We start from the raw sequence: 20,432 nt of genomic DNA on the forward strand, positions 1-20,432 counted from the left end.
GATTTGACATGCATAACAACAAGAGCTTTGCAGCACCCTGCCCAGACTCTGTCTGGGAAGCTCAACCCTTAAAGGTGCAGTCCCCAATAAAACATCCTCCTCCATCATGCTAATATTCTTTTTCTCATTAGACTTTAATGGTTTTAATTTCTCATTAATCCTGGGTGATCAGACCCCTTCATTCATCTCTTTGACCCACAGCAATGCACCCCCATGTCTATCACCTTTTCTGCATTATGCACTCCAAACCCTAATGCTTTTGGTTTAGAGCTGACACTACATTGCTTGTCTCCAGCTAATCTTACCCATGAAAGTGCCTCTTACCCTATTCATTGACTCCTGTACTTTAGATGCCCCTAACTCCACATATTTATAAACTGCAAAAGAAAGGTGGGGAGTAAAATAAGAGCAAAACATATTGAAATTTGATATAAGGACAAGGAACAAATTAGTGAATAATGTGTCAGCTCTCTGCAGACACATGCCTGGAACCCGCTGATCTCCAGCAGCTGCATGTGATGTTTCTGGCCTTAAGAGCCTGGTTCTCTCTGCTGGCTGTTGGTAGGATGTTATGTACAACAGGGTGTCTCAAAATAGCTCTGTTCAATTTATAGCAGCTATAATTCTGATGCAATTATTTACTTTCTGTGCTGTCCCTCCAAGGTAATTCTTAAATTCTTTGAAGAGGGATCTGTTTTGACTGATCTTATTATTTGCCAGTTTCCTCACTAGTTTTGATACTGAAAAAATACATTTCTCTTTTTGAATAGCAGGGACCATAAGATTAAATGAGTATCTTGAACTCTGACTGCCACAAGGAGATCACAGGGGCCTGTTATGAACATACACTTTTAGATGTCATTTAAGGTAAGTGAAACAAATCAAAAGGGAAAGTTTTATTCCTTTTTTCCTCCAGCCCTTGTTGTTGAAAAGCCAACATTCATAGTAGCTTTGTAATCATCTGCTGCCAGTTCTTGAAATTTCATTTGCTGTAACATTATTTTTGTTCAAAAAGCAACAAACTGGAGATATTAAATACTTTTCTGAGTGGAATCTTCCAAGTATATGTGGACAGTGCAGGAAAATAACACTGAAATATATTGTACACAGGAAAATGAGCATGCATAAGATACCAGAGGGTCCTGCTGAGGGGAAAATATAATACTCAATATGTTAAAAATAGTCCCTGACTCCCATATAGGTATTGCCTGTTAATTAGTTTTTCCCATGTGATGATAAATTAGAGTTGTCTGTTCTGAAATGAGCTTTTTAAGGACACTTTCACACAACTGTAAGATTTTCAAATAATGTACTGTGCCAACTGGACTATAATGGCCAGTGTAACTTTCCCACATGAGAACATAAATGGAAGTGAGAGAGACACTGCCACATTGCTGTGGGATGTACTACAGCTCTGCTATTTTGTTCTTTCTTCACAGTAGGCACAGTGCAATGTGAAAGCTGTTTGCCACACTGTGGTGATCCTGAGCCATCTGTTACACACAGGATTGAATTCACAACAGCCACTGCTGACGTTGCATCACTATACTAAAATGCAATAACTGCAGTTAAAACCACTAGCTATTGTTCTGTACGCAGAACAAGTTCATAATACTCTGATGCGATCAGTACTTTGAAGGGATTTCAGAACAAACCCAAAAGGAGCCTTGAAGAAACCATATTTTTTTCTACAGATTATAGGCAATTATATAGTCCTCATCACATATCTGGCCACTGTATTTTCAACTTGCATATAAGTGCTAGAGTTACAAGTCTGCTCTGACTTACATTTGATCCTATGATGTAGTGGACACAAAGGATTAAATCTTTGTGGATCATCCAAAGCAGCAGATTTTTTGTTGCTGATGTTTCCACTGACAGAGCACACAAACTAAATTACTTATATTCATTAATTCTGCTTTAGACTTATCAGTTCTCATGTTGATATATGTAATTAAAGCCATGGGCCAAATTCAGGGCCAATAAATGAATAGCCCCAAATCCATACATTGACAAAAAAGCGGTGTTATTGTACATCCATGTTCTCATCTCTCCCACCCTCAAATCCCAGTTTATTCCTGTCAGAAGCATAAATTGCATTGGTGGTGTGTAGAATTGGCAGTGTGTCTCCTTTGAACCATTTGCCCTGCCCTGGAATGATCCTCCATGTATCATATCACAAGAAGGTCTGTTTTCACCTGCCTTGTACTCTACCCTTTACTTTCTATCTGCAAGTTTCCTGACATATGCATGTGCACCTGAAAGCCAGAATGTATCTGGGCTTGTATGTGTGTTATGATATAAATATCTAATTAAAAAAAAATCAGCCTAGCTGTGAGGGACAATACAAGAAAGATTGGAAGTGTGCAGTGTAATTATTCTGTTTACCAAGCAAAGTATTATTAGTATGAAAACACACAATTAATTGATATCTGAACATGTGATTTAAACCTACAGGCTGGGCTTTAAATTAACTATGGCCCCAGTCCTCCAAACATTTACTCACAGGCTTAGCTTTACTGCTGTGAATAGCACTATTGAAGTCCGAGAACTAATCACAGTAGTAAAGTTAAGCATCTGCCTAAGTGTTTGCAGGGTCAGGGCCTAACACTCTTAGCAGAGCTGTGCTGACATCCGGTAATTATATCAAGAGTAGGGTTACCATATTTAACAAATTAAAAAAGAGGACCCTCCACGGGGCCCTGGCCCCGCCCATTTCTCACCCTAGCCCCGCCCAACTCCACCCCTTCCCCGCCCCAACCCCGCCCTAACTCTGCCCCCTCCTCCCTCCCACTCCCAGCCTTGCGAAAAGGGCTGCCCGAGCGCTACCGGCTTCATGGTTTGCCGGGCAGCCCCCAGACCCTGCGCCCCCAGCCGGCGCTTCCCCAGCGCAGCTGGAGTCCGGGAGGGGAAGCGCCCAGCCGGGGGCGCAGGGTCTGGAGGCTGCCCGGCAAACCGTGAAGCCGGTAGCGCTTGGGCTTCGGGCAGCCCCTATGCCTCCGGACCCTGCGCCCCCGGCCGGGCACTTCCCCTCCCGGGCTCCGGCGGCGCAGGGTCCAGAGGTATGGGGGCTGCCCAAAGCCCGTAGCGCTTGGCTCTTAAACAGAGCCGAGAGTCAGGGGAGGAGCAGAGCTGCCGCGGCCGGAGGCTCTGTTCCTCCCCTGACTCTTCGGCTCTGTTTAAGAGCCGAGCTGCCCGAGCGCTACCGGCTTCGGGCAGCCCCCATGCCTCTGGACCCTGCGCCGCCGGAGCCCGGGAGGGGAAGTGCCCGGCCGGTGGCTGGGGTCCGGAGGCAAGGGGGCTGCCAGAAGCCCATAGCGCTCGGGCAGCTCGGCTCTTAAACAGAGCCAAAGAGTCAGGGGAGGAGCAGAGCTGCCGCGGGAGGGGAAGTGCCCGGCCAGCATTTTCCCAGACATGTTCGGCTTTTTGGCAATTCCCCCCGGACGGGGGTTTGATTGCTGAAAAGCCGGACATGTCCAGGAAAAACCGGACGTATGGTAACCCTAATCAAGAGGTGTTCTGGCAAAATGCTTCAGCTGAAGTTGCTGTGTGTGAAACAATAAAGGCATGTTAGTTACATTAACATTCCAAACACAGGAAAAACAGCATGTTTGCCAAATGGTCAGGAACAAATACGTTTGGGGAAAGATTGAGTTACAAGCTTACATGTGAGTATTACAAATAATTGAGAGTTTAAAAGACCATTGTATTTATCTGTCTAGACATAATGTAAGCTAAATGTTCCATAGTTAGGGTGGGATGAGGGGGCTCCTAAAACCCTTAGAAAATGGGGAGGAGAGGGAAATAAAGAGCCAAACTGCCTGGCCAGAGGGCTTTAAAAAGTCTGTGTTTCATGCCCCAAATACCACAGCACAGTGAAAAGGCCACTAGTTAATCTGAACACAGCCAGTCTGCCCACTAAACCAAACATCATTCTTTGCTCTTTGATCCAAGCTTGGGGTACATTACATAGAGCACAACCTCTTTAAAGCTGAGGGGTACCATCCAGTCCCGTGAACACAACTAAACTTCATTGTATTGTGAGTTTCATTTAACCGTAGTTCAGCAGTAGAAAACGTATTGGGAAAAACATTTTCCACCTCTCTGTGTTTCCTTTAATCTTCCAGTGTTACTGAGATTAGATGGCAAAAGCAGTGAAGCTAGTAATTCAGATTCACACCTCTAGAACACAACTCTGGTTTCAATACCCCAGTCAGACTGCTTCTGTGGTATGAAAATACAATCTCACAATCACCCCCAGTCAGGTGTTACAAACACCAGTCAAAACCACTTCCAGCTAGTGTTGATTTTACTTTCTGGCATTACTGCTGTCTGCTTTGCAATACAAAACAAAGTACATTTGAATTCCATACCCTTAAACAAAAGGGCTCAATGATCTACTCTTTAACTGCCCATCAGATTCAGAGACAGCCATCCACAAAGACTTGGTTATAGAGCTGGTGAATAATAATTAAATAGTAGCTCAAAACATTTTCCATAAGCATTTGCTCAGATTTAAAATTGAATTCACTTTGTCTGTACTTGTACCCCTTTGGGGTTGCTTTCCATGAACATACAGATGGTGGAAATTTACTCTCAAATGCTCATAGAAATCAAATTATAAGCTTACACAGATGAGGTTTACACTAGGAGTGGCATTACAGGCAGTGACCTGAATGGTTAAGGTTGCCCAGCACTTTTCATTATAAGACTTTTTCAATTGCTTATAACTTTGCCAGACTATGACTGTTTAGACTGAAATTTTCCATGTTGGGTGTCTGTATCAGGCTGAGTTTTTCCAGAAAAGTTTGAGTGAAAATAGATCAGTTGTTTCCAAGAACAAGGTTAGGGGAAAATGTTGTTTTTCCCATGTTTGTTTGGTTTTTTTAAAAGCCTTAAGTGTTTTGCTGAAAAGCTCCAACACCCTCATGCTTTAGAGCAGGGTCTCGAAATTTGGTGTGTGTGAGAGAACCTGGTGTCAGGTATGTGCCTTTTGCTGTGCTTGTGAAAATTCACCCAAATATGGCCTCTGAAAAACCTCATTTCGTACATACTCGGTAAAGACTTTTTAGAGTTTGGCAGATAAATTTGCCAAAGGTTCCATCTGCACTGAGCATAGGGTGACCAGATAGCAAGTGTGAAAAATCAGGATGGGGTAATAGGGTCCAATATAAGAAAAAGCCCCTAATATTGGGATGTTCCTGATAATATTGGGACATCTGGTCACACTAACTGAGCATGCTCCAGCCCCCACCCCCTGCCACTGAGCATGCTCCACCCCAGGACTGAAGAGGCTGGGCAGAGCTTTCCCTGCAGCTCCTCCTCTTGTCTACCAGGGGCCACAGTGGTGCCAGGCACTGGACTGGAGAGCAGAGAGACTGACCCTGTTGTGTTCTCTATGCTCCCCTAGCAGTGCCCAGGTTGGCAGGGAGGAGCAGCTGGATTCCTGTGTCCGGGGGGGGGGGGGCAAGGATGGTGCATGGGGGAGGGAACATGTGGAGTAGGGCTACCATACGTCCGGACTTCCTCGGACATGTCCGGCTTTTCGCTCTTTAAATAGCCGTCTGGGGGGGATTTCTAAAACTCTAAAAATTTCCGGGATTTCCCCCCGGTCGGCTATTTATCGACCGAAAAGCGGCTGACAGGGCGGCCGAGCGCCACTCGCACTGGGGTCTCGGCAGCCAAAGCCCCTTCCCGGCTCCCCCAATCCCCTGCAGCCTTAGCACGCCACCCGGCAGCGCTGGGGGGGTGGGGCTGTGCGCCTGTGAGGGAACAGGGCGGCGGGGCTGGCAGCGGCAGCCAGAGCCCCTCCCCCGCTTCCCCCCTCCTCCACACGCCGCTTGGCAGCGCTCGGGTGGGGCGGGGCGCTCCTTGGGGCGCAGAGCCAGACACCTGCTCTAAGCCGAGCGGCACGGTAAGGGGGCCGGGGAGTTGGAGAAGGGGGGCAGTCAGGGGACAGGGAGCGGGGGCGGGGTTGGATGGGTCAGGGCTTCTGGGGGGCTGTCAGGGGGCCAGGGGTGGGGGGCAGGGGTTGGGACAGTCAGGGACAGGGAGCAGGGCGGGTTAGATGGGTCGGAGGTTCCGGGGGTGCTGTCAGGGGGTGGGAAATGGGAGCGTGTGGCTAGGGGGCGGGACTATCCTGCAATAGAGTGTCCTCTTTTTTGAAAGTTCAGATATGGTAACCCTAATGTGGAGGGACCTGGGCAGAAGCCAGGAAGGGGGACAGAAAACAAGGACAGGAGAAGGACAGTAGGGGGATGGAGGTGGGGCAGAAGCTGGGGGAGGGCAGAGCCAGGGGGAAGGACAGGAAAGAGGTAGGTAGGGGTGTGTGTGTGTGTGTGTGTGTGGCGAATGCAGAGGTGCATTCCACCACAGGGGGGCCTGGGGAAGAGTTGGGGTGGATAGGAGTGAAGGGAGTGGATGGGGCATGAGCCAATGAGGAATAGGAGTGCAGGGGGTGGGGGGAGGGGTAGGAGTAGGAATGAGATGGGGAAGAAGTTAGATGGGGGGATAACAGCAGTGTAGAGGGCAGGGACAAGGACAGGAGCTGGCAAGGTGAGGGAGCAGAAGGGACCTGGGGAATCTGTGGGGGAACAGGTGCAGAAGATCTGTAACCACTAAAGAATACTTCCCTCCAGAATCTGGAGGTGAACCCACTATTCCTGGCTGAGTCTCAACATTCATTTGCTGTCTATCAAATTATAGCTGTGAAACCCCTGGTGAAAGTCTGGGACTCCTTGTGCCTCTGGTGGCAGGGCCACACAGAAGATGATAACCTTCTACTGCTACTGTTTACTCTGTTAACTCAAGTACTAGAGGATCTAAAGATCCCAACTGTGTTGGTGACTCATGTGGATGGGTCAGTATAGTTCCACAAGATGTAACTTTTTTGTTCTTTCAATTTTTATGTTTTTTAAATATCTAGAAAATTACATTAAAGAACATTAAGGTTGCAAAGTCAAGCACTCAGAAATTAGAAAAATTAATTTAGGCATTTCCTAATGCAATGGTGATTCAACCCTCTTGTGCGTATGCATTATGATGCACCCTCTATGTCCCTTTAAGAAGGAGTGGGCCCTGTCAACCTGTGCCTAGTTAATTGCCTTCCATTGGGACTGGAAAGAAGACACCTGCCTTATATAAAAGGTCAGGTAGCAGCTGGGAAAGGGAGAGACAGAAATGGGGAGCTTGTGGAAGGTTGAGTGAGAGCTACTAGAGTTTCCCCCAGGGAGCAGTAGTGGAGAGCTGCTGGGAGAAAAGAGTTGGAAAAAGCTTAGGGTTAGGACAGCAGCAGAGGGGAGTTTGAGCCCTGGAAGAAAGGTCCAGGGAAGCAGTACCATGGGCTGGTGTTCCAGACAAGGAACAGGGAGCTGGGAAGAACCCAGGGGAGGACTAAGAGTTTAAGCCCAGAATGAGTAGATCTTGGTTACTCTGCATTGTTAAACCCAGGGTGGGTGGATACTGCTTATATTATACCTCATGTTGGGTCTTTGAGTTTGTCTAGGGGACACAGGAGAAACCTAGCAACCCACTACTCTGATTGAAGAGGGAGGTGACAGAAGAGCTTGGCTTTTGCACCAGGGTGATGGACTATACTTCATGACTTTGAAGCATTTATGTTAATAAATTAGCCTGCACTCAGGACACTATTGAACTAAACAGTAAAGATGGAGTTTGAGGCACCTTATGAGGGGGAAATGGAGCCTGGGGTGCCTATGGGGCCATCTCTACCCACAAGGGGTCCTGCTGGAATACCACTCTTGTTACATTTCAATTACATGATCATATACTATTTTCTGCCCAGGACACCTATTTCATTTAGTGCAGGGGTTGGCAACCTCTGGCACCCAGCTCACCAGGGTAAGCACCCTGGTGGGCCGGGCCAGTTTGTTTACCTGCCGCGTCGGCAGGTTCAGCTGATCACAGCTCCCACTGGCCGCGGTTCGCCGTCCCAGGCCAATGGGGGCGGCGGGAAGCCGCAGCCAGCACATCCCTCGCCTGCGCCGCTTCCCGCTGCCCCCATTGGCCTGGGACGGCGAACTGCGGCCAGTGGGAGCCGCGATCGGCCGAACCTGCCAACGTGGCAGGTAAACAAACTGGCCCGGCCCACCAGGGTGCTTACCCTGGCAAGCCGCGTGCCAGAGGTTGCCGACCCCTGATTTAGTGCATAGCATGGATGGTGCTCCTTGAATGGGCAGCTAGCCAATATATATATATATATATATATATATATATATATATTTGTAAGCCTCATTCAACCTGTGGTTCTTCATTATTTCAACATACTTTTTACTGAAATGCTTCATATAGTATGAATTGATGCTTGACATGGTCAGGAGAAAGTGTTCACAGAACTCATCAGAATGGTGGAGCAGAGCCAATTAAATGAAACAGACAAGGATCTGACTACTCCCTTCACTGCTAGTACCCTGCAGTTTTTACATGTGATCACTTTATTTAAAAGACTGATGAGGACTAGGTCTCCTATTTATTTAATAGGATATTGGTCAAGACAGCAGGAAGACAGATTTCCCAAAACAAATTGCCTCTGTGCCAGGGCCGTAGCAATTAAAACCAGACAAAGATTTGACTCCATCTCGGATTGCACACAAAAACAGAGTTATTATCCAGGTATGTGACAAGAGAAAATTCAGTTTAAACTCTGCACCCAGTTAATAGATCTTATAGTTGCCTAATTTTTCTAGGCATGATGTTTCAGGCAAAGCTTGTAGGGCCCAGAAAGGAAAATGTCTTTTAGCATTCTCTAATCCTGTCTGTTACCGCTCCTTGATAAATTCAAAACTTCAGGAGCTACTCGTCCAATCAGGGAAGAAAAAATTATCAGGTGACTGAAGCCTCCCATCACAACTAAATACTCAAATATTGAATACTTTCAGCAAGCTGTCATCAATTGACACTTACAAAATACTTTGTCAATTCAAACAACAGATATATACAGTATTTGAGGAAAGTGCAATCTCATCTTAGACTCTTAAATTGTCAGTTTTTTGTTAATTAATAAAAACTTAGTTAATTCAACCCCATAATGAGGTGGATTGGTGTGCAATGGCCATTAACCCTTTTCTGTGTAGAGTCTCCTAATGGTCTCAAATTTAACCTAAAGCAATAAACATTTGAATATCATTTCACTTTTGCCTCATTATTTTAGAGAAGCTAAGGGAAACACATTAGAGTGCTATTGGACCATTTCTCTTCCCCTGTCCTGTTTTCAACATCATCACATTGTCCCAAACCTTCTTTTGTGGTGCATCAAGAAGATGGCAACTGAGCAGGAAAATGTTTCTGCACAGAATTCCATGGGTAATGATTCTCCAAACTGTTGCATTGCAGCAACCTCAGGTGCTACCTTGTGTACTAACGGGGTGGAATATATTTTGATTCCCGGAGCTACCAGTCACACGAGTAATCAAAGGAGTGGCACCTGCAGTGCTGATCACTGGCTTGTAACTTGTCTTGCCAACTACTAACCTTCATGGGCCTGATTGCATGAAGCTGGCAGTGTATGGCTGAAAGCTGTAGTAGGCTGATTAAATATAAATTGTGAAATATGCTTCTTGGTGTCTCTTTCCCATGTAGTCTGATCAAAACCCATTGAAGTCACTCGAGTCCCATCAACTTCAACAGGTTCTGGATCAGACCCATTGGCCACAGTTAGTTACATAAACATAACACATTGTTCTATCAGTTTAAATGAAAAACATAACCAGCAAGGACTACTGAAGATAAAAGACCCCTGTTTTGCAGGCTCTCTGCAATCTAAGCAGCTCATGTCAGGAGCATATGATAGAACAACTTTAGCTATTCTTTTTAGGCTGCAGAGTAGGGATCTACAGTTGCCTCTATGTGACTGGGCTGTGCAGTCTGAGTTTACTATACATTGAGCTGGGAACGGGAATCCCAGCTTGCATAGAGATACTGGTGCTAGCTCTCATCAAGCTAGCATGCTAAATATAGTAGTGTAGCTCAGTAGCGGTGAGCAGCAGTACAGGCTATCTGTACCAAGTACAACCCCACCCAAACCCGGTGGGCACGTACTCTGAGCAGCTAGCCCGTGCCGCTGCTCACAGCTGCCCATGCTACTGTGGCTACATGACTATTTTTAGCTTGTTAGATGGAGGACAGCTAGCATGAATGTCTATACGAGCTGGAAATCACACCAGTAGCTGCAAGTTTAGCTGTACCCATGGACTTGTAGTATTTCTTGTCATACAGCAATTAGTGCAAGGCTACCCCAGCTGAAGGGAGAGAGTTTCCTGCCTTTTGTTATTTAGGGTCCTCTAGGATATTCAGGTAGCAGCAGGGAACATCTTTTCATGCGTGCTCAGCAAGGCAGTGATCATATTTTCTTTTGGTTGTAGACTTTGCCATAAGTTATCTCCATCTTTGTCACTGGGTTACTGTAATATGATCTGCAGGCAGGCTTTGTAATTATGGTGTTTAGCATGAGTGAAGACAGACTTCTGCTATTAATATATTCTAGCATTGTGCTGGCAACCCTAGGGCTCTGCTATGCTCATTTTCATACAAAGTCCCTGTTTTCAGACACTTACAGCTTTGTGAAAAGTAGCTCTTTGGGATGATATGGGATTGCCATGCTTCTCAGCCACGAGTTGTTATTTATTGATTTATGTTTTTGAAGCTTGATAAAGTTCTCTTTTGTTAACTGGGCTATGTCCAGCAATGAATTAAAATAGTATCCCTCATTAGTTACATTTTTCAGATGTTTTCTGGGATCATAATGGTTTCTTTATTTAAAAAAAAAAATTCAAAGAGGGGATTGAGCTTAATACTCACTGAGAACCAGCGCATCTTATAGATGGAATTAAAAAAAAATAGCCATTTGAAAACTCCAAGGGTGACATACCCACCCTGCTCCAACCCCTTAATCCTGGATGTGATGACTCAGGGGCAAGTGGCACCTGTAATCTCTCCCCAGAGCACTCTTTCCAAGAGACAGGCCTCTACCCACACATCAGCTAGAGTGGAACCCGAGGGTTCACCTCACTTTAGACTAGATTACAGGCTACAATCTTAGCCTGACTTGCAGTCCTGCTCAAGTGCACCCCTCAGATGACATGTTTTCCTACCTTCACCTCTCTCCATGAGGAACCAAAAAAGTTCTATCACTCTTAAACTAGACCCTGGTGTAGCACCCCTCCCCATTTCAAGTTGTGTTCACATGACAGGCCTGGCTGTAATTGGTAGCCACAAGATTAGGCTTTTCATGTGCCTATTTCATGTTTCCTGGCCTGTCACACACCCGCAGCTAGAAAGTACTGATGCCATGCCCAAAGTCTGATCAGGCCTTCCCTTCAGGGCACAATTGTATTCTTCAGACATAAGACTCACAAGCTAACACCCAAACAAAAACTATTCCACCGACCAAAGCAGGCTGCAGGTGCCCAAAGGCCTTTCCCTTTGCATCTCTCTCCCTCCACAGTCAGCCACAGAAGCCCACCTGCTTCCAGCAGCTCCTCCTTCAATTGAGCTCTTTCAACCCTTTATAGGAATCACCAGACCCCATCTGGGTCTAATAATCCCTTCTCCCAGGGTCAAACACCTCTTCTAAAAAACACTGTCTCCAATCAAGGGGGGGACTGGCTCCAGGTCCCCTAATGTAAAGCTACTCAAACAGTCTGTTCACTCAAAGACTCACACCAAGCACAGGAAAACAGTTAGGACTACCAAAGGTCTGCATCCCTTTACTGTGCCTGAAACTTATCACTTCCCTCACAAGCCTAGCTGCCTCAGCCACATTTCAGCATATCTCTCTCAACAGCTGCTGCTCACTCCACCCACTTTACTCTCTAGGCAGGGGTTTTTAATGGCTTAGGATATATCTACATAGCAAAAACTGAGCACAGGTTAGCTTATTCAAGCTAGCTTGAATCCAGCTAATGAGGATAACAAGAGGAGCAGCGAAGACAGCACAGGTAATACAAGCCTGGCATGGACCCTGAATGTGTATTTGGCTTGCTAGCTGGCTCTGAAGTCCGCATTGTGTTGTCTTCACTGCTGTTGTTACTTGCACTGGCTGCATTCAAGCTAGCTCAGGTACATAGGCGTGCGCAGCACATTTCATTAGGGTGTGCACCCAGGGAGCCTGCCCTAGCCTCACCCCCGCCCTGCCCCCATCCACTTCCTCCTACTTCCCACCCCCTGACTGCCCCCCTCAGAACCCCCAACCCCCCCAGCTCCTTGTCCCCTAACCACCTCCTCCAGAGACACCCCCCCACCCTAACTGCCCCCCAGGACCCTCCTTGCTCCCTGTCCCCTGACTGCCCTGATCCCTATCCACCCCCTGCCCCCTGACAGACCCCGGGACTCCCATGCCCCATCCAACCCTCTCTGCTCCCTGACTGCCCCCTCCAGAGACCCCCCACCCCTAACTATGCCCCCAGGATCCCACCCCCTATCCAACCCACTCTGCTCCCTGTCCCCTGACTGCCCCCACCCCTTATCCAACCCCCCCTGGCCTCGGACCCCTTACCATGAGGGTCCTAGCTGCATGTTCTGCTCTGCGCAGAGCCAGACATGCTGCCCTGCGGGAGCTGGCGGCCCCGCCACTCAGAATGCTGCACGCATGGCGGCAGGACTCCAGATAAGTGGGGAGCGTGTCTGCCTCCCCGTGGAGCCAAACACTGCCCCGTGGGAGCGCGCAGCCCCGGCCCTCAGAGCGCTGTGCACACAGCGGCATGGCTCCAGGAAAGGCGGGGGAGGGGCCGGCAGCTTGCTGCGGTTGGCCGGGCGCTCCAGCCTGGGAGTGCGGACCCGCGGCTTGCCACGCCAGGAGAGTGGGGCCATTTTCCCATCCCTGCATTACATGCGCACGCCTATGCTCCGGTATGCTAGCCTATGCACAACTATTACTGTGTAGACATACTCTTTGTGTTCTTTGGGTCTTAGGCTCTGGCCTTGGAAAAATTGACCTTTTAACTTGGCTTGAGACAGGCAAGTAGGTATTTCCCAATGAAAAGCTCACCCATTGTTCTTAAAGGACCTTGGTATTCTCCCTGGAGATACCCTATCTGCTATTGTTTCCTGCTTGTTTCTCCTTAACAGCCTCCTTTGATTAAACTCCATGCTATTAGCCAAATAATAGCAGGCAGGTAAATGGAGATATATTCATTCAAAATAACATACATATCTCCCACGTTGGGAATGGCATAAAGGGGCTTTAAAATCCCCATATCCAGGAAGGGGAGGATTCACCCAACAAAGGCACTATCGAAGGCTTAAGCTGTAAAGTTTCTTCTTTTTCCCCCTCAAAAGCCCTGGCCCAGAGGTCATGCAGGGTGGAGGAGGGGCATTCTGGGGACAGGGCCACAGCATGCTGCGCTGCTGAGATTCTGGGCAGCTCTGTGGCCCTTAGGGTAGCCCTGGGAGGCTGCCATAACTTAGCTGGGACTTCAGTGCTGTCTGTTTCCTGACTCTGAGGCCCTCTCCAGCTTAAATCCCTCTTAACCCCCCTTCCTGGGCTGTTAATTCTGTGTACACTGTTATATTTAATAAGGGGATGCTCCACATATATGAACACGAAAGTATCACTCACTGAAGTGCTGAGTGCCCTCATCTCCCATTGATATCAGTATGAATTCAACACTTTACTGGATCAGACCCATAAAAGAAATCCTAAAGGTTCCATTATTTGTCCCTTTACTCCTCATGCTCTCAAGCCTCTATGCCATGACAGTTGTCCTTCCAACCAAGGAAGGCTGAACATTAATTCCTCTATTGACCAAGTATAGACAAGGCCACAGAGCATTTATTCCAGCTACTGTACAACACATTGCCTTTCTTCACCTTTTGTTTTTAAACTTAACACACTATCAGTGCTTGAAAGATGGAAAGCACTATTTAAATGCTAATTAAAATAATTAGCATGGGATAAGGGATACAGGCATCAGCCATTATAGACTGTAAACTCTATGAGGCAGGGACTGTCTTTTCTAATGATATGTGTACATTGTCTTAGGCCTGGTCTACATTTAGGGTGACCAGACAGCAAGTGTGAAAAATCAGGACGGGGGTGGGGGGTAATAGGAGCCTATATAAGAAAAAGACCCAAATACGGGACTGTCCCTATAAAATCCGGACATCTGGTCACCCTATCTACACTACGAGTTTAGGTCGACTTTAGCAGCGTTAAATCGAATTAAGCCTGGACACGTTCACACGATGAAGCCCTTTCTTTCGACTTAAGGGGCCCTTTAAACCGGTTTCTTTACTCCACCTCCGACGAGGGGATTAGCGATAAAATCGGCCTTAGCGGGTCGTAATTGGGGTAGTGTGGACGGAATTCGACGTTATTGGCTTCCGGGAGCTATCCCATAGTGCTTCATTGTGACCCCTCTGGTCAGCGCTCTCAAACTCACATGCACTGACCAGGTAGACAGGAAAAGCCCGCGAACGTTTGAATTTCATTTCCTGTTTGCCCAGCGTGGAGAGCACAGGTGACCACGCAGAGCTCATCAGCACAGGTAACCGTGATGAAGTCCCAGGATCGCAAAAGAGCTCCAGCATGGACCAAACGGGAGGTATGGGATCTGCTCGCCATATGGAGAGATGAATCAGTGCTAGCTGAACTCCGTAGCAGTAAAAGAAATGGCAAAATATTAGAAAAGGTCTCCAAGGCCATGAAGGACAGAGGCCATAACAGGGACGCACAGCAGTGCCGCGTGAAAATTAAGGAGCTAAGGCAAGCCTACCACAAAGCCAGAGAGGCAAACAGAAGGTCCAGGGCACAGCCACAAACATGCCGCTTCTACGCGGAGCTGCATGCCATGCTAGGGGGTGCAGCCACCACTACTCCAACCGTGTGCTATGACTCCTTCACTGGAGAAACACACAGGGAAGAGGGTTCGGGGTACAAGGAAGAGGAGGATGAAGATAATGTGGATAGCTTACAGCAGCAAGGATGCGGAGAAATCGGTTTCCCCAAAAGCCAGGATATGTTTATCACCCTGGACCTGGAGCCAGTAACCCCCGAACTCACCCAAGGCATGCTTCCAGACCCTGAGGGCACACCGGGGACCTCTGGTGAGTGTACCTTTGTAAATATTACACATGGTTTAAAAGCAAGCGTGTTTAATGATTAATTTGCTCTGGCAATCGCGGCCAGTACAGCTACTGGAAAAGTCTGTTAACGTGTATGGGGATGGAGCGGAAATCCTCCAGGGACATCTCCAGAAAGCTCTCCTTCATGTACTCCCAAAGCCTTTGCAAAAGGTTTCTGGGGAGGGCTGCCTTATCCCATCCACCATGGTAGGACACTTTACCACGCCAGGCCAGTAGCACGTAGTCTGGAATCATTGCATAACAAAGCATGGCAGCGTATGGTCCCGGTGTTTGCTGGCATGCAGACAACATCCATTCCTTATCGCTCTTTGTTATCCTCAGGAGAGTGATATCATTCACGGTCACCTGGTTGAAATGGGGTGATTTTATTAAGGGGACATTCAGAGGTGCCCGTTCCTGCTCTGCTGAACAGAAATGTTCCCCGCTATTAGCCACGCGGTGGGGGGGAGGGGTGAAGTGATCATCCCAGAGAATTGGGTGTTGGGGGGGGAGGGAGGTTAGTTGGGTTTGTGCTGCATGTTAACCCGGGAACCGCAGCCCCTCCTTTTACATTGCAAACCCATTTTAAATGGCCAACCCAACGGGTGCTTGGTATGGGAAATGAGGGCGCTACAGTTTGAAACCATTCCCACATGTTATGAAGGTGAAAAAAGCCAAAAGACTGTGGCTTACCATGGCTGCCTGCAAGCTGAAATCTGTTGCCTGGCACTGCGTGAGTGATCTCTCACACCAAACCGGCAGGCCCTCACTAAAAGAGGAAAAATGCGACCTTGTAACGAAAGCACATGTGCTGTGTACTGTGAACAGCAAAATTTAACGTGAAAGAGTGTACCCATTGTTCTCTAAAATGTGTCTTTTTTAACCACCTCTCCCTTCTCCTCCACCAGCTGCAACTGTTTTTCCTTCACAGAGGCTAGTGAAGATTAGAAGGAGAAAACGGCGGACTCGGGATGACATGTTCACGGAGCTCCAGATGTCCTCCCACGCTGAAAGAGCACAGCAGAATGAGTGGAGGCAGTCAATGTCAGACTACAGAAAAGCACAGTATGAACGAGAGGAGAGGTGGCGGGCTGAATCGTGGGATGAACAGAGCAAGTGGCGGGCTGAAGATGATAGGTGGCGTCAGCTTGCAGACAGAAGGCAAGAGTCGATGCTCCAGCTGCTGGAGCATCAAACTGATATGCTCCAGCGTATGGTTGAGCTGCAGGAAAGGCAGCAGGAGCAGAGACCGCCGCTACAGCCCCTGTGTAACCAACAGCCCTCCTCCCCAAGTTCCATAGCCTCCTTACCGAGACACCCAAGAACACGGTGGGGGGCCTCCGGCCACCCAGTCACTCCACTCCAGATGATTGCCCGAGCATCAGAAGGCTGGCCTTCAATAAGAGTTAAAGTTTTAAACTGCAGTGTGTCCTTTTCCTTCCCTCCTCCTCCACTCATCCCGGGCTACCTTGGCAATTATCCCCCTAGTTGTGTGATGAATTAATAAAGAATGCATGAATGTGAAGTAACAATGACTGTATTGCCTCTGCAAGCGGTGCTCAAAGGGGGAGGGGAGGGTGGGGTTTTTGGTTTACAGGGAAGTAGAGTGAACCGGGTGGGGGGGTGGGGCAGAGAGTTCATCAAGGAGAAACAAACAGAAGTCTCACACCGTAGCCTGGCCAGTCACAAAACTCGTTTTCAAAGCTTCTCTGATGCGCACCACGCCCTGCTGTGCTCTTCTAACCGCCCTGGTGTCTGGCTGCGCGTAATCAGCAGCCAGGCAATGTGCCTCAACCTCCCACCCCGCCATAAATGTCTCTCCCTTACTCTCACAGATATTGTGGAGCGCACAGCAAGCAGCAATAACGATGGGGATATTCTTTTCGCTGAGGTCTGAGCGAGTCAGTAAGCTGCGCCAGCGCGCTTTTAAATGTCCAAATGCACATTCCACCACCATTCGGCACTTGCTCAGCCTGTAGTTGAACAGGTCCTGACTACTGTCCAGGCTGCCTGTGTACGGCTTCATGAGCCATGGCATTAAGGGGTAGGCTGGGTCCCCAAGGATAACAATAGGCATTTCAACATCCCCAGTGGTTAGTTTCTGGTCTGGGAAGAAAGTCCCTTCCTCCAGCTTTCAAAACAGACCAGAGTTCCTGAAGACGCGAGCATCATGTACCTTTCCTGGCCATCCCACGTTGATGTTGGTGAAACGTCCCTTGTGATCCACCAGGGCTTGCAGCAGCATTGAAAAGTACCCCTTGCGGTTTATGTAGTCGGTGGCCTGGTGCTCTGTTGCCAAGATAGGGATATGGGTTCCGTCTATCGCCCCACCACAGTTTGGGAATCCCATTTCAGCAAAACCATCCACTATGGCCTGCATGTTTCCCAGAGTCACTACCCTTGATATCACCAGGTCTTTCATTGCCCTGGCAACTTGGATCACAGCAGCCCCCACAGTAGATTTGCCCACTCTGCATATACTCCAGTACAATACGTGTGGTGTTCATAGTGCTCATAATTGCCGCGGTGATCTGAGCGGGCTCCATGATCCCAGTGCTATGGCGTCTGGTCTGAAAAAGGCGCGAAACTAGTATCTGACGGACGGAGGGAGGGGCGAGTGACGACATGGCGTACAGGTACAGGGAATTAAAATCAACAAAGGTGGCTGTGCATCAGGGAGACACACAAACAACTGTCACACAGAATGCCCCCCCCCAAAGATTAAACTCAAAACCCTGGGTTTAGTAGGCCGTTGATTTCATGGAGGGAGGGGGAAGCAAATGAATACAGAACAAATCTATTTTTTACATCTTAAGCTGGCAGACGACGGTGCAGCATGACTGAGCCCTCGGCATCTTCTGGGTGCTTGGCAGAAAATACTGGGTGCTTGGCAGAAAATAGCATACTACAACTGATAGCCATCATCGTCGAGACTGCCCAGGTGCCCATGATTGACAGCCACTGCAGTACGATGACGACGGATACCAGTTGTAATATACCCTCTTCTACCAAAAGGCAAGGGGCTGCTGTTGTGTGCAATGCAGCCCCACGTCTGCCAGCACCCAGATAGCCAATGAAGGCTACCAGTCATACTGCACCGTCTACTGCCAAAAGGCAATTAGCTGCTGCTGTGTAGCAATGCAGTACCACGTCTGCCGGCACCCAGAGGACATATGATGATGGTGAGCTGAGCTGAGCTGAGCGGGCTCCATGCTTGGCGTGGTATGTTGCCTGCACAGGTAACCCAGGTAAAAAGGCGCGAATCGATTGTCTGCCGTTGCTCTGACTGAGGGAGAGGTGCCTGATGACATGTACCCAAAACCCCCCGCGACACTGTTTTGCATCATTCAGGCATTGGGATCTCAACCCAGAATTCCAATGGGCAGCGGAGACTGCGGGAACTGTGGGATAGCTACCCATAGTTCAACGCTCCGGAAGTTGACGCTAGCCTCGGTACTGTGGACGCGGTCCGCCGACTTCATGCACTTAGAGCATTTTATGTGGGGACACACACAATCAACTGTATACAACCGATTTCTATAAAACCGGCTTCTATAAATTTGACCTAATTTCTTAGTGTAGACATACCCTAACACATTGGGACCTCTAAGTGCCACAATACAAATAAATAGCAAACAGCAAGGATAGGGGAGAATCAAAAACCAGAGCTTTTAATCTTCTCTCACAAGTCCTCTCTGCTACTTCCTTTCTTGATCTCTATGGTAAACACCACCATCCTGGCTGTCACTCAGGTCTGTAACTTCGATCTCTCTCTCTAGGTCCTCATGTCTATGTTATGTCCAAATCCTGATTCTTTCTGCATAATATCTCCTGAGATGAAATACCTCCTTTCCTATCTAACCACACAGCTAAACTCTCGTCCAGGCTGTCATGGTTTTAGGGCAGCTGTACCTCTTTTCTTTTCAGAAAGAGGCTGGATAGCCATCTGTCTTGGATGGTTTAGACACAACAAATCATGTATCTTAGCCGGGGTTTTGACTAGATGATTCTTGTGGTCCCTTCTTACCCTATGGTTCTATGATTCTATCCCTGCTCTGTGGTTCACTCCAGGAGTTTCAAGTCATGTCTCTGCCCATCGCCCATCTCTGGGCAGGGTACCTTGTACCACTGCCTACTGGCTGGGGGTTTTAAAGCTGTAGAGCTCCCTGCCTTTCACTGTGATATCCCCAGTAAGCCAGGCTAAAGGCTAGCGCCTCTGTGTGGCTTTCTCTCCAAGGGCTATGAACAGTTTGTTGCCAGCAGTTACAAGTTACCACGCAGCTCTTTCTAAGCAAGCACATATATTCTTACAGTAAAGCATTACAGAGAAACCATATACAGAAGTTGCTATACACATGCTAAAAGCTTACTGGAGGTCACCCATTAGTTTTATGGGACCGTATAAGGTTAAAGTCTTTCTGACCCTTCCACAAGGTTTGGGTCTCCCTTGGACAGAAGGTCCATCCATTAGTTAGATAAGAAAGATGACCCTGAGTCAGTTTAAAAAACCCTTTCTTTATTGATTTCTGGAAATCTCAGTTTGAATCTGTATATGCAAGCCTCCCCAGGAATGGTACCTCCCTAGAGGTGTTTACAACCTAAGTAATTCACCTTAATCATCCCTGGAGGAGCTATCATAACCATCCCCTGAGGAGTTGCATATAATCCCTGGCTCACAGCAATACATACACTTCACAAAACACGGTCCCCAAAGATTTTGCATGGGATGCTATATCTGTCTCACAGGCTCTCTTTTTTTGGTCTCAATTCCTGCAACATTCTTTTCTCTGGCCTCGATAAAAAGAGTGAGAGTTTAAGGTCCGAATGGACCAGTAGATCATCTCCTCTGACCTCCTGTATATCGAAGGCTACCAACACTGCCCAGCACCCACACACTAAACCCAACAACTGAAATAGGACCAAAGTATTACAACCCACAGGAGACTAAACTATTACATGCCACAGAAGAGAACAGGAGGGAACAAGGTGCACCAGTGCTCGAGGCCCCTCAATGGAAGGGAAATGATTAAATGAGATATACCCAGATAATCCTGTCAAGTGACCCACACATTGCAGAGAAAGGCGAAAACCCTCCAAGGCCACTGCCAATCTGACCTGGGGGGAAATTCTTTCCTGATCCCACATATGGTGATCAGTTAGAGCCTGTGCATGTGAGTAAGAACCAGCCAGCTAAGCACCTCAGAGAGACTGTTCGGGGCCACCTTAGAGCCCTGGCCCATCCTGCCCAATGACCCATCTCCAGCTGTGCCCTCCTTGATGCTTCAGAAAAGAGATTAAAAAACCCTCCCAGAATACATGGATTGTGGGAGGGAGGGGCAGAATCCCTTCCTGAC

General features: G+C 48.0%; 1 protein-coding gene across 2 annotated transcripts; it reads left to right on the top strand.

The window, feature by feature from the left end:
* The first annotated feature begins 732 nt into the window (after nucleotides 1–732).
* LOC135982941 (uncharacterized) lies at nucleotides 733–16,704 on the top strand. 2 transcript variants are annotated; one of them, XM_065591858.1, is made up of 3 exons: nucleotides 733–867; nucleotides 14,461–15,060; nucleotides 15,987–16,704. In XM_065591858.1, the coding sequence occupies exons 2-3, from the start codon at nucleotides 14,511–14,513 to the stop codon at nucleotides 16,580–16,582; spliced, it is 1,146 nt and encodes a 381-aa protein (XP_065447930.1). In that variant the 5' UTR covers nucleotides 733–867; nucleotides 14,461–14,510; the 3' UTR covers nucleotides 16,583–16,704. The 2 variants fall into 2 exon arrangements, with proteins under 2 accessions (XP_065447930.1, XP_065447934.1); XM_065591862.1 differs by lacking the exon at nucleotides 733–867 and adding an exon at nucleotides 11,833–11,954.
* Nucleotides 16,705–20,432: the final 3,728 nt, after the last annotated feature.

This window comes from Chrysemys picta, chromosome 1 (genome assembly GCF_011386835.1).
Source record: "Chrysemys picta bellii isolate R12L10 chromosome 1, ASM1138683v2, whole genome shotgun sequence".
In the NCBI taxonomy this organism is placed as follows: domain Eukaryota; kingdom Metazoa; phylum Chordata; order Testudines; family Emydidae; genus Chrysemys; species Chrysemys picta.

Bases quoted from the DNA above. Each gene is read 5' to 3' on its own strand.
- LOC135982941 (XM_065591858.1), top strand. From the start codon at position 14,511: ATGAAGTCCCAGGATCGCAAAAGAGCTCCAGCATGGACCAAACGGGAG. The intron at 15,061-15,986 runs GTGAGTGTACCT...CTCCTCCACCAG, and splicing joins GGGCACACCGGGGACCTCTG to CTGCAACTGTTTTTCCTTCA.